Genomic DNA, 13,258 nt, shown 5'->3' with positions numbered 1-13,258 from the left:
CATTTTCAGCATTTAGCAGACGCTTTTATCCAAAGCGACTCACAATGAGCGGAACACAATGAGCAATTGAGGGTTAAGGGCCTTGCTCAGGGACCCAACAGTGGTAACTTGGTGGTGGCGGGGCTTGAACCGGCAACCTTCTGTTTACTAGTCCAGTACCTTAACCACTGAGCTATCACTGGCACATGTTAATAATGTCATCAAGCGTGAGTGGCAATAAACGACACCTGTCATGTAATGTGAATTACATACAGTATATATATATATATATATTGTATGGCCCTTTAAGAATGTTAAGTGTACAATGCTATGCTAAGGTATAGGGAGCGAGTGTGTAGGTAAGAGATTAGAAAATGATAGTCTCCGGCTGTGCTATGTTGTTCTGTGTTTGCAACATAAAAGTAGCGTTCTCCACTCGAATGTTTGAACTAGGGCTGGGCGATATGGATCAAAAGTAATATCTCGATATTTTTTCGCTGAACCACGATATACGATATATATCTCGATATTTTTTCATCCCATAAGGTAATAACAAAAAGACACTTCTGAGACAAAGCTACATGTTCCAAATTTTTTACAGGCACTTTTATTAATATTTATGCTGGGGAAGCTTCACACAATAACTATTTTTCCTTAAAAAAAAAAAAAAGAACTATTCAAAGAAAAAGTTTGTCTCACCTGTCATGTAATGTGAATTACAAATATATTGTCTGGCCCTTTAAGAATGTTAAGTGCACTGTAGGGCGCAGGGAGTGAGTGTGTAGGGAAGAGATCAGAATGTTCTTCTGTTGTTTTGCACTCAGCTTGTGTGACATTAAAAGTAGCGTTCTCGTTAAACCCCACTCAAATGTTTGGACTTTATACATTATTTTACATCAGTCGCCACAACATTAACATTTACATTAATATTTTTTTTTTACCGTATAGAACTTAATGGATATTGTCTTATCTTACATCGCGTATGAAAATATATCGATATTTTACAAAATCTCGATATATCGCCCAGCCCTAGTTTGAACGTTGAATTATTTTACAACACTCTGTTGGAACGTATCTTTGTGTGTTATTTGCTTTACACACAAACAATGGCCTTATTTGCATTAAGTGTTATTTACATTAAGCAACAGTATCGGATGGGATTACACGTTTTTTTCCTTCCGATATCCGATCCAGTGATTTGGGCCAATATCGGACCGATACCGATATCGAGTATCAGATCAGTGCCAGCCCTACTTATAACAGAAACACAAAGCAATAAGCTTATTGGACATTCCTTTGATGGATTGACACAAAAGTTCAAATTTGTGGCAAATGCTTGTAAAAAGGCAATCCCTAAAAAAGGAAGCACCATGATTTGGGGACACTTTGATGACAAAACTTGCATAAACCTAAAACTAAAAGTGCACCTAAAAGGCTAAGTAGATTAAAATAACTAAAAATTCTTCTGGCTGATTCTGATCATCATCACATCACAGTAGAGAGATGGCATTTTCACCAGAGGAACTCGAAGAAACTTAAGAGTGGAACATTGACCAATGGAGTGACATATAATAAGTGCCACGATTTTAAACCATGACCACGCCCTGTAAACTAGAGAGTCTCTGTTAGGTCTAATAACAGCTGGCTACCTGTTAAGTTTTTATACGTTTCCTACACAGATTAAAAACAAACAGGCTCTGATAATTCCATTCAGGTTCTGCCAGGCAAGCTACTCTATTCTAAAGGTGGTTAGTGTCCAGATTCTTTACTATTTGCCTGATTTTGCTACATCACAGTTATAAGATTCTATCTTAAGTATTTAGCAAGACTTTAAATTTTACGTTACATTTACATTTTCAGCATTTAGCAGATGCTTTCATCCAAAGCGACTTACAGTACTGTGACAGTATACTGTGTAAGCAATTGAGGGTTAAGGGCCTTGCTTAAGGGCCCAACAGTGACAACCTGGCAGTGGTGGGGCCTCAAACCAGAGACCTTTTGATTGCTAGCCCAACGGTGACAACCTGGCAGGGGTGGGGCTTGAACCAGAGACCTTTTGATTGCTGGTCTAGTTAACCACTAGGCTACAACTGCCCTTAAAAATGCACTTTAATAATGCAACTAGGTAACATAATTCTATTTAGCTTCAACTAGTCTTCATACTAAGCTACAGGAACTAAAAAGCATTATCTGATATTTGATATGTATTTTATTTACTAAAATGGAGACAATGTAACACTAAAAACCACAAGTAACCTATAATGTGTTAGAAGAGGAAAAATAATAGCGCTGCTTCTGGGAAGCTAAAAAATTTATTTATGTGCAAGCTTTCGATCTTATGACATCAGAACTCCCATTCATTAAGTCAAAACGATTTGATTTTTAGGTTTCCATTAGCTACACAGGGAAAACACAACCATGTGTAACTGTGTTTAAAATTATTCATTTGATTTCTTCCTGATCTCCATACAATCGATTGAGTTGTACAGGCTAGGAATTTCTGCTCTAGATCTGAGATATGAATCTATTTTTATATAAACTACAATACCAAACACTATCTGATATTAAAATAATGAATAATACCAGGTGCCAGGCAGCTAGGAGCGGAAAGGCTTGTTCTAGTAAATATTGTTTCAACCCAAGGTTTCTTCCTCCAAGCTCTAATAAGGAGGGTTTTCCTTCCACTGTCGCCCATGGTGTTCTCAATGGGGGTTAGGTATCGAGTTTACATGCACACTCATGGTCTAATTATTATCAGTAGCTTCAAATTACTCAAGCTGACATATACACCGATCAGCCATAACATTAAAACCACCTCCTTGTTTCAACACTCACTGTCCATTTTATCAGCTCCACTTACCATATAGAAGCACTTTGTAGTTCTACAATTACTGACTGTAGTCCATCTGTTTCTCTACATACTTTTAGCCTGCTTTCACCCTGTTCTTCAATAGTCAAAACCACCACAGGACCACCAAAGAGCAGGTATTATTTAGGATCATTCTCAGCACTGCAGTGACACTGACATGGTGGTGGTGTGTTAGTGTGTGTTGTGCTGGTATGAGTGGATCAGACACAGCAGCGTTGCTGGAGTTTTTAAATACCGTGTCCACTCACTGTCCACTCTATTAGACACTCGTACCTAGCTGGTCCACCTTGTAGATGTAAAGTCAGAGACGATCGCTCATCTATTGCTGCTGTTTGAGTTGGTCATCTTCTAGATTTTCATCAATGGTCACAGACAGTAGACACTGCCCATGGGGCGTTGTTGGCTGAATATATTTTTGGTTGGTAGACTATTATCAGTCCAGCAGTGACAGTAAGGTGTTTAAAAACTCCAGCACCGCTGCTGTGTCTGATCCACTGATAGTAGCACAACACACACTAACACACCCCCACCATATCAGTGTCACTGCAGTGCTGAGAATGGGGGTCCTGACCATTGAACAGCATGAAAGGGGGCGAACAAAGCATGCAGAGAAACAGATGGACTACAGTCAGTAGTTGTAGAACTACAAAGTGCTTCTATATGGTAAATGGAGCTGATAAAATGGACATTAATAAGCTAATATTGCTTCCAACCAAAAAATCCACAGTATAATAGAATAACCTTGATCAAATTAGGGTTTGTGCAAGCGGCAGCGGATATACAATGGGAAATTGGAAATGATAAATTGGGAGATAAAATTATAATAAAAAAAGAACTTAATGAGTGTATGTTCTTCCATATTCCAGTCATTATTTTAACAATGTCATATGTTGTTCAGTTACTCTGTTGATTTTAATGGTGCCGTAGGTTAGAAATGATTCTAAAATTTGTCCCAGATGAGAAAAGCCGTAGTACATCATCTCATAATCCCAACCACAACGTTACCACATGGCCATAAATATGACTACACTTTCCATATCTTTCATCTAAAATACTGGAAATAATCAAGGGCTGTCAGGATAAAGAGTTTGAAGAGCCAACGGAGAGAGATTAGAATCAGAACAGAAAGGATGAAGGAAAGAGTTCGGTCAGGGTTCGACCGATGGTCTTCACCTACCCATTCTGATGGTCCAGTTTGTCTAGCAGACCCCGCCTCTGACCCAAGGCCACCTCGCATGCGTTGTCATTGGAGTACAGGTTGATTGGTGTGTTATAGACAGAGGGCTGTGGGACAACGGGAGCAGATGAAGGGCCGGAGCCTGTCACTCTGGCCGGCGAAGACGAGCCAGAGGACGAGGCGGACGAGGATTGAGGAAAGGGGGAGAGATTGGGGGCAGATCTGGGAGTGGGGTTAGTAGAAGGGTTAGAGGAGGTGACTGTGCGAGCGGAGGAGCTGCTGGCCAATGGGAAGGGTGGTTGATGGGCCTGTGGAGGCAGCTGGGAGGGCGCAGCAGGGGTGAAAGCTGAAGAAGCAGAAGGGATGGAGGCTTTGGGTGCAGCCGGGGTGGTTGATGGACTGACAGATCTTAGGGTGGGTGAAGCTCCGAAGGGACGTGCCGTCTTGTTGTAGGCGATGCTTGGGGCAGGGTTGCTAGGGGCAGCACTGGAAGCGGGCGCAGGCGGGTGGCTAATGGGCACTGGCTTAACGATCTCTGGAGGCTCGTCCTATAGTTGTTGAAAAAACACACACATGCAAAGCGCTCATACATCACAGCAAACTCATGCAAGTCCAGCTTCTGTGTTACAGATGTTTACTGAACATCTGCTCCAACTAACCAATGGAATCAGTTCGAAATGTAAATAAAGAATTAAAATCAAATCTTGGCTTCTGACTTTGTGCAGAATAGTTTGGTTTACTGGAACGAGCTGGAGCTTCGTGCAGCTCTACAGAGCCATGCGATCGCAACAGTCAAGTGCATGCTGTCAACCTGCAGTAGGGTGCAAAAGTCTGATTTCCAGTTTACCTGTTTTTATTTCATCATTATTCACAAACTAATACAGATTTAATACTAATCCTGGGTTTACATTACATGACATTTACCCTGTTTATGTCATTTGTATTAAAGTGACTTAATTTCAAACAAAAGGCTGCAGCTGAACAAAGGAAAAACAGCACTGCCTTTTTAGACGCAGCTTCACATTCCACAGTATTTCAAGGGTTCTTCAAAAAGTTTCCGCACTTTTAAAACTCTATTTATTAAGAATTTCAAAAACAAACTACATAATTTTTCAACATAGTCGCCTCCTGGTGCATTTTTCCCAGCGTCATACCAACTTTTTAATGCCATCAACAAAAAAAATGCTTTTGGTTGAACGTGTAGCCACTGATGCACCGCTGCCTTCACATTATTATCACGTGAAAATCTTCTTCCCCTTAAAGCTTCTTTGAGCGTCCAAAAGGGTAGAAATCAGATGGAGATGAATCCGGACTATAAGCTCTCTCTCAGTCTCTCAGACACGACCAATTCCTGTTCCTCCCGTCCTCACTGTTTTCAACCAAAATATAAAAGTGCGGAAACTTTTTGAAGATCCCTCGTAGTTATTTGTATATTCTAAATTGAGACGTAACTCATCTTTGTCTAGCGCATCTATGCTGTACACGTTACCCGCGGTCAGTCACATTAAACATCATCAGCCATAACATTAAAACCACCTCCTTGTTTCTACACTCACTGTCCATTTTATCAGCTCCACTTACCATACAGAAGCACTTTGTAGTTCTACAATTACTGACTGTAGTCCATCTGTTTCTCTGCACGCTTTGTTATCCCCCTTTCATGCTGTTCTTCAATGGTCAGGACCCCCACAGGACCACTACAGAGCAGGTATTATTTAGGTGGTGGATCATTCTCAGCACTGCAGTGACACTGACATGGTGGTGGTGTGTTAGTGTGTGTTGTGCTGGTATGAGTGGATAAGACACAGCAGCACTGCTGGAGTTTTTATACACCTCACTGTCACTGCAGGACTGAGAATAGTCCACCGACCAAAAATATCCAGCCTACAGCTCCCCGTGGGCAGCGTACTGTGACCACTGATGTGACTACAAGATGACCAACTCAAAAACCAGGTAGGAGTGTCTAATAGAGTGGACAGTGAGTGGACACGGTATTTAAAAACTCCAGCAGTGGTGCTGTGTCTGATCCACTCATACCAGCATAACACACACTCACACCACCACCACGAAGTCATTGTCAGTGCAGTGGTGAGAATGATCCACCACCTAAATAATACCTACTCTGTAATGGTTCTGTGGGGGTCCTGACCATTGAAGAACAGGGTGAAAGCAGGTTAAAAAGGTATGTAGAGAAACAGATGGACTAAACGGACAGTGAGTGTAGAAACAAGGAGGTGGTTTTAATGTTATGGCTGATCAGTGTATGTTTCAGTATATTATCCATCCACAGAAAACTCTTATTGTGAATTTAAAATCTGTGACTAGTTTCACATTTACCTTTTACTTAAACACTTTAAAGAGTTAAATAAACAACTCCTGTTATAATTTACTGCCTTACAGTTAGGTTTCATGTCGGTCTGAACAAGTCAGACGAGACCCAAATCTAAATGCAGTTTAAGTGTTAGCTTGTCAGCAACTCTTCATTAATTGGTTCTTCTGATAAAGAAAGCTGGAAGAACAAAAACAAAATAAAGTAGATAAAAAGCAGACAGGAATTTGTGGCTGCAGTGAAGCTCCTCGGTGGAGGACAGACTGTGCCAGGAGCTCGTGTGTGTGTACAACATCTATACAAAGAACCCAAAAAACCAGCACAACCACAGGGACCAGATAAAAAAGCCTGGTTACAACTGCCAATAGCTTGAAGCAATCAGCTAAGACCTCTATGTTTGTTTTGTTAGCGCTGTCTCTTGGTAACGGGAAAACATGCATTTTCACACCAGTTTGGTTTAGCAACAAGTTAATGGGTAATGTGTGATCCCTGGGCGGTAGCGTGCATGCCATACATTTTCAAAAACCATAAAAACCGACAAAATTATTTATTGTCCAGACTTTACATGAATGTTAGGATTTTAAAGAAGATTAACTCATTTACAAATATATAATCATTTTTTTAATTGTATAATCCTTTTAATCCTTTATGTAATATGTGGATTTTTTCCCCAGACTTTTCATGAATGTTTAGGAATTTAAAAGTCATATATACACCAGGCCTGATTTTTCCCAAATATACAGTTGTGAAAAAGTTAGGACACCCCATGAGAACCTTTGTCTTTTTGAACATATTTAAACATATGAACATTTGAGCTTCATTTGAACAGTACTGAGAGATGGAGCTTACAGTGCCTTGCAAAAGTATTCAGCCCCCTTGAACTTTTCAACCTTTTGCCACATTTCAGGCTTTAAACATAAAGATATGAAATTGTAATTTTTTGTGAAGAATCAACAACAAGTGGGACACAATCGTGAAGTGGAACGAAATTTATTGGATATTTTAAACTTTTTTTAGAAATAAAAAACTGAAAAGTGGGGCGTGCAATATTATTCAGCCCCCTTGCGTTAATACTTTGTAGTGCCACCTTTTGCTGCGATTACAGCTGCAAGTCGCTTGGGGTATGTCTCTATCAGTTTTGCACATCGAGAGACAGAAATTTTTGCCCATTCTTCCTTGCAAAACAGCTCGAGCTCAGTGAGGTTGGATGGAGAGCGTTTGTGAACAGCAGTTTTCAGCTCTTTCCACAGATTCTCGATGGGATTCAGGTCTGGACTTTGACTTGGCCATTCTAACACCTGGATACGTTTATTTGTGAACCATTCCATTGTAGATTTTGCTTTATGTTTTGGATCATTGTCTTGTTGGAAGATAAATCTCCGTCCCAGTCTCAGGTCTTTTGCAGACTGCAACAGGTTTTCTTCCAGAATGGTCCTGTATTTGGCTCCATCCATCTTTCCATCAATTTTAACCATCTTCCCTGTCCCTGCTGAAGAAAAGCAGGCCCAAACCATGATGCTGCCACCACCATGTTTGACAGTGGGGATGGTGTGTTCAGGGTGATGAGCTGTGTTGCTTTTACGCCAAACATAACGTTTTGCATTGTGGCCAAAAAGTTCGATTTTGGTTTCATCTAAACAGAGCACCTTCTTCCACATGTTTGGTGTGTCTCCCAGGTGACTTTTTATAGATATCTTTGAGAAATGGCTTTCTTCTTGCCACTCTTCCATAAAGGCCAGATTTGTGCAGTGTACGACTGATTGTGTCCTATGGACAGAGTCTCCCACCTCAGCTGTAGATCTCTGCAGTTCATTCAGAGTGATCATGGGCCTCTTGGCTGCATCTCTGATCAGTCTTCTCCTTGTTTGAGCTGAAAGTTTAGAGGGACGGCCGGGTCTTGGTAGATTTGCAGTGGTCTGATACTCCTTCCATTTCAATATGATCGCTTGCACAGTGCTCCTTGAGATGTTTAAAGCTTGGGAAATCTTTTTGTATCCAAATCCGGCTTTAAACTTCTCCACAACAGTATCTCGGACCTGCCTGGTGTGTTCCTTGGTCTTCATGATGCTCTCTGCGCTTTAAACAGAACTCTGAGACTGTCACAGAGCAGGTGCATTTATACGGAGACTTCATTACACACAGGTGGATTCTATTTATCACCATCAGTCATTTAGGTCAACATTGGATCATTCAGAGATCCTCACTGAACTTCTGGAGTGAGTTTGCTGCACTGAAAGTAAAGGGGCTGAATAATATTGCACGCCCCACTTTTTAGTTTTTTATTTCTAAAAAAAGTTTAAAATATCCAATAAATTTCGTTCTACTTCACGATTGTGTCCCACTTGTTGTTGATTCTTCACAAAAAATTACAATTTCATATCGTTATGTTTGAAGCCTGAAATGTGGCAAAAGGTTGAAAAGTTCAAGGGGGCTGAATACTTTTGCAAGGCACTGTATATACCTAAACAAATAAAACTGAAAAAAATACTTTTAAACTCAGGTTGTAAAATGTCATGAACAAAAATGGAAATTGATTGTAAGGAAAAAGTTATGACCCCCTATGCCCTAATAGCTGGTATTTCCTCCTTTGGCTGAAATAACCTCAATTAGACGTTTCCTATAACCATCTACCAGTCTCTGACATCAACTAGGAGAAACCCCACAGGATCACAACAGGATTAAGATCCGAGCTTTGACTTGGCCATTCCAGAACTCTCCATTTCTTTCTTTTGATCCATTCCTTGGTGGATTTACTGGAATGTTTTGGGTCGCTTTTATGTTGCATGGTCCACATCCGCTTCAGCTTCAGTTTTTGGACAGATGGTCTTACATTTTCCTCAAGCACCCTCAGTGAAAAATTCATCGTGGATTCTAGTATAATGGAGAGCTTGCCAGGCCCTGCTGCTGCAAAGCAGTCCCAAACCATGACATTTCCACCACCATGCTTCATAGTTGGTATGAGGTTCTTGTGCTCAAATGCTGTGTTTGGTTACTGTGCCCAAATCATTAAACTTTGGATTCATCTGTCCAAAGCACATTGTTCCAGAAGTCCTGGTCTTCGTGAAGGTGTTCTCTTGTAAACTTTAGTCTTGCTCTGACGTATTTTTTTTTTTACAGCAAGTGTTTTCTGCTTGCACTTTAAATATGTTCAAAAAAACAACGGTTTTCATGGGGTGTCCTAACTTTTTCACATGACTGTATATCAGATTTGGGAAAAATCAAGCATGGTATACATTTCTATTTATTATATATTACTATTGTTTTATATTACTTTTATATAGAATTAGATATTTATATTTGATATAATTACTAATTATCTGAGTTATTTTATATAATATAAATTTAATACAACATGAATATTCTGTACTCTGTACTCCTAATTTTGTTAATTATAATTCATTAATATTAAACTCATTATTATAAATTAATAAAATTAATTAAAAACAGTTCTTGCTGGTGACCTCAAATCTTTTGCACCCCATTGTAAAACATCAGCAATGGCCATGCTCCGTCACACTGCACAATCTGTATTAAATTACAAACTTTTAATTAAATAAATACCTCTGTATGGGTTCTGCTTACCTTAGGCACTTCAGCTTTTGGAACACTGGATGCTCTGCAAAACATGAAAAAAAAACACCATAAGATTGATTTCCCTTTTAAATCAGGTCACCAAGAAAATCTGATCTATTGGGCACAGATCTGCACCCCTGCTTATGTGATAATTCAGTAAACACACAGAGTACTGTATTTAAAACACAGAATTTTTTATCAGCAATCTTCACCAAAGCTTTAGTTCATCCCATTTACCCACATGCTACATTACACAGTCCAAGAATAAAAGCAAAGCAAATAAAGGCATCCAGGACCCAGCACATCTCATCCTCCATGTACAACAGCTGAGGATTTCAGAGCAGAGCCTGTATGTGCCAAGCTAGGCACAGAGTGCCAGGAAACGGACTTGGAATAACACGGACTGGCTTCAATATAAACTGTGGGGCTACTGTTACAGATCCAGGCACCCGGTAAGCTGCTCTGGCAATGCTGGATATGAAATAGCTTATAAAGGTCGAATGTTATCAGTTATCCAAGCTCTGTAATCAGAGAAATTGGCATTTCCTGAGCATTGTGACAACATAATCTGGAATATAAAATAAGCCAGGACCACTCACGTTATGTTCCTGAAAGAAATGAAAGCTGGTTTATGGCTTGTGCTTCTTAGCCACTAGAAATAAAGTGGGAGAAGTGCTCAGTATTTATAGGCTATCATAAGAATGGAAGTCAGTTCTTTATTAAACAAGAGGACAGTCGGTTGTGTGTGTAATATTTAAACGTATTTGAATTTAGTGAAAACAGTTCCATTACAATTACTTAGGTTATTTATTATTTTGTTTATTTATTTATGATTAGGATTTTAACATTATGTTTTACACCTTGATTACATCCATGACAGGACAAGTAGTTACTCTTGACACAAGATCCATCAGTTTAAGTCTTTCAATGTCAAACACAGACGACAGATGACTGTAGTTCATCTGTTTCTCTGCATGCTTTGTTAGCCACCTTTCACCCTGTTCTTCAATGGTCAGGACCCCCACAGGACCACCACAGAGCAGGTATTATTTGGGTGGTGGATCATTCTCAGCACTGCAGTGACACTGAAATGGTGGTGGTGTGTTAGTGTGTGTTGTGCTGGTATGAGTGGATTTGAGTTTTAAAAAACCTCACTGTCACTGCTGGACTGAGAATAGTCCAGCAACCAAAAACATCCAGCCAACAGCACCCTGTGGGCAGTGTCCTGTGACCACTGATGAAGGTCTAGAAGATGACCAACTCAAACAGCAGCAATAGATGAGCGATCGTCTCTGACTTTACATCTACAAGGTGGACCAACCAGGTAGGAGTGTCTAATAGAGTGGACTGTGAGTGGACACGGTATTTAAAAACTCCAGCAGTGCTGCTGTGTCTGATCCACTCATACCAGCACAACACACACTAACACACCACCACCATGTCAGTGTCACTGCAGTGCTGAGAATGATCCACCACCTAAATAATACCTGCTCTGTGGTGGTCCTGACCATTGAAGAACAGGGTGAAAGTAGGCTAAAAAAAGTATGTAGAGAAATAGATGGACTACAGTCAGTAATTGTAGAACTACAAAGTGCTTCTATGGTATAAAACAGAGTATAAAACAGCAGGACACTACTGCACGACTTATCTCTAATGCTTTCAGAAAGAATACTTGCTGCATCTCTATTTTTTGATTAAAGTGTTTAGTCTGTCATGTCCAGCAATAGACTGTTCGCTTCTGACTTCATTTGTTTAAGATCTAATTTGGTATTCGAGATGTTCAGTTTACTTTTCTACATCGCTGCCATGTGCGCTCCGTTAAGCTGTTCTTCATTTAAAAAAGCATCAAGTCTCGCTGATGTAAAGCTTAGTTACGTGTTGTATATTTTCACACGGCTTTATGAGCGTGACTCTTCGCAGTTAACCGCCGAACAATGGTGGTCGCCGATTGGTTTCAAGGAATTAACAAAATTTGCATCCCCAAAAATGTGTGGAAAATCTGTCCAGTCCAAATAAGATTTAGGCTCAAATTCGATTAAAGCTGCCTGTCTAAACATAGACCTTGATGCTTTTTTTATGTCCTGGAAAATGGGCCAAGTCATGCTTGGTTTGCGGCTGGAAGGGTTATTTGGCTGAAGACGTGCAGAATGACTGACGTGCCATAACAGATCAAAGCACACACATAATTTTATTGGTCAGAAAAAATATCTGCCAGTATGAGAAGAGCAGAATGTATGGAACAGTGAAACAGTGTTTTCTATCTCTTATATCCACCATGTTTGCATTTTATATATATACTGTATATACTGGTGCTGGTCATAAAATTAGAATATCATGAAAAAGTTGATTTATTTAAGTAATTCCATTCAAAAAGTGAAACTTGTATATTATATTCATTCATTACACACAGACTGATATATTTCAAATGTTTATTTCTTTTAATGTTGATGATTATAACTGACAACTAATGAAAACCCCAAATTCAGTATCTCAGAAAATTAGAATATTACTTAAGACCAATACAAAAAAAGGATCTTTAGAAATGTTGGTCAACTGAAAAGTATGAACATGAAAAGTATGAGCATGTACAGCACTCAATACTTAGTTGGGGCTCCTTTTGCCTGGATTACTGCAGCAATGCGGCGTGGCATGGAGTCCATCAGTCTGTGGCACTGCTCAGGTGTTATGAGAGCCCAGGTTGCTCTGATAGTGGCCTTCAGCTCTTCTGAATTGTTGGGTCTGGCGTATCGCATCTTCCTCTTCACAATACCCCATAGATTTTCTGTGGGGTTAAGGTCAGGCGAGTTTGCTGGCCAATTAAGAACAGGGATATCATGGTCCTTAAACCAGGTACTGGTAGCTTTGGCACTGTGTGCAGGTGCCAAGTCCTGTTGGAAAATGAAATCTGCATTTCCATAAAGTTAGTCAGCAGCAGGAAGCATGAAGTGCTTTAAAACTTCCTGGTAGACGGCTGCGTTCACCTTGGACCTCAGAAAACACAGTGGACCAACACCAGCAGATGACATGGCACTCCAAACCATCACTGACTGTGGAAACTTTACACTGGACCTCAAGCAACGTGGATTCTGTGCCTCTCCTCTCTTCCTCCAGACTCTGGGACCTTGATTTCCAAAGGTAATGCAAAATTTACTTTCATCAGAGAACATAACTTTGGACCACTCAGCAGTCCTTTTTGTCTTTAGCCCAAGCGAGACGCTTCTGACGCTGTCTCTTGTTCAAGAGTGGCTTGACACAAGGAATGCGACAGCTGAAACCCATGTCTTGCATACGTCTGTTCGTGGTGGTTCTTGAAGCACTGACTCCAGCTGCA

At 40.2% G+C, this 13,258-nt stretch overlaps 1 protein-coding gene across 2 annotated transcripts in view; it reads right to left on the bottom strand.

The window, feature by feature from the left end:
* Nucleotides 1–13,258, bottom strand: part of pdlim5b (PDZ and LIM domain 5b) — a 175,659-nt gene that overhangs the window by 54,356 nt on the left and 108,045 nt on the right. For both annotated transcript variants that reach the window (XM_063013956.1, XM_063013957.1), the window contains exons 4-5: nucleotides 9,937–9,970; nucleotides 4,026–4,573 (exon numbers count right to left, since the gene is read on the bottom strand). In XM_063013956.1, coding sequence (XP_062870026.1) covers nucleotides 4,026–4,573; nucleotides 9,937–9,970 — 582 coding nt within the window. The remainder of the gene's footprint in view (nucleotides 1–4,025; nucleotides 4,574–9,936; nucleotides 9,971–13,258) is intronic.

This window comes from Trichomycterus rosablanca, chromosome 18, assembly GCF_030014385.1.
Source record: "Trichomycterus rosablanca isolate fTriRos1 chromosome 18, fTriRos1.hap1, whole genome shotgun sequence".
Taxonomy (NCBI): Eukaryota; Metazoa; Chordata; class Actinopteri; order Siluriformes; family Trichomycteridae; genus Trichomycterus; species Trichomycterus rosablanca.
The sequence above is the reverse complement of the archived record's forward strand: the minus strand, read 5'-3'. Positions and strand labels throughout refer to the sequence as shown.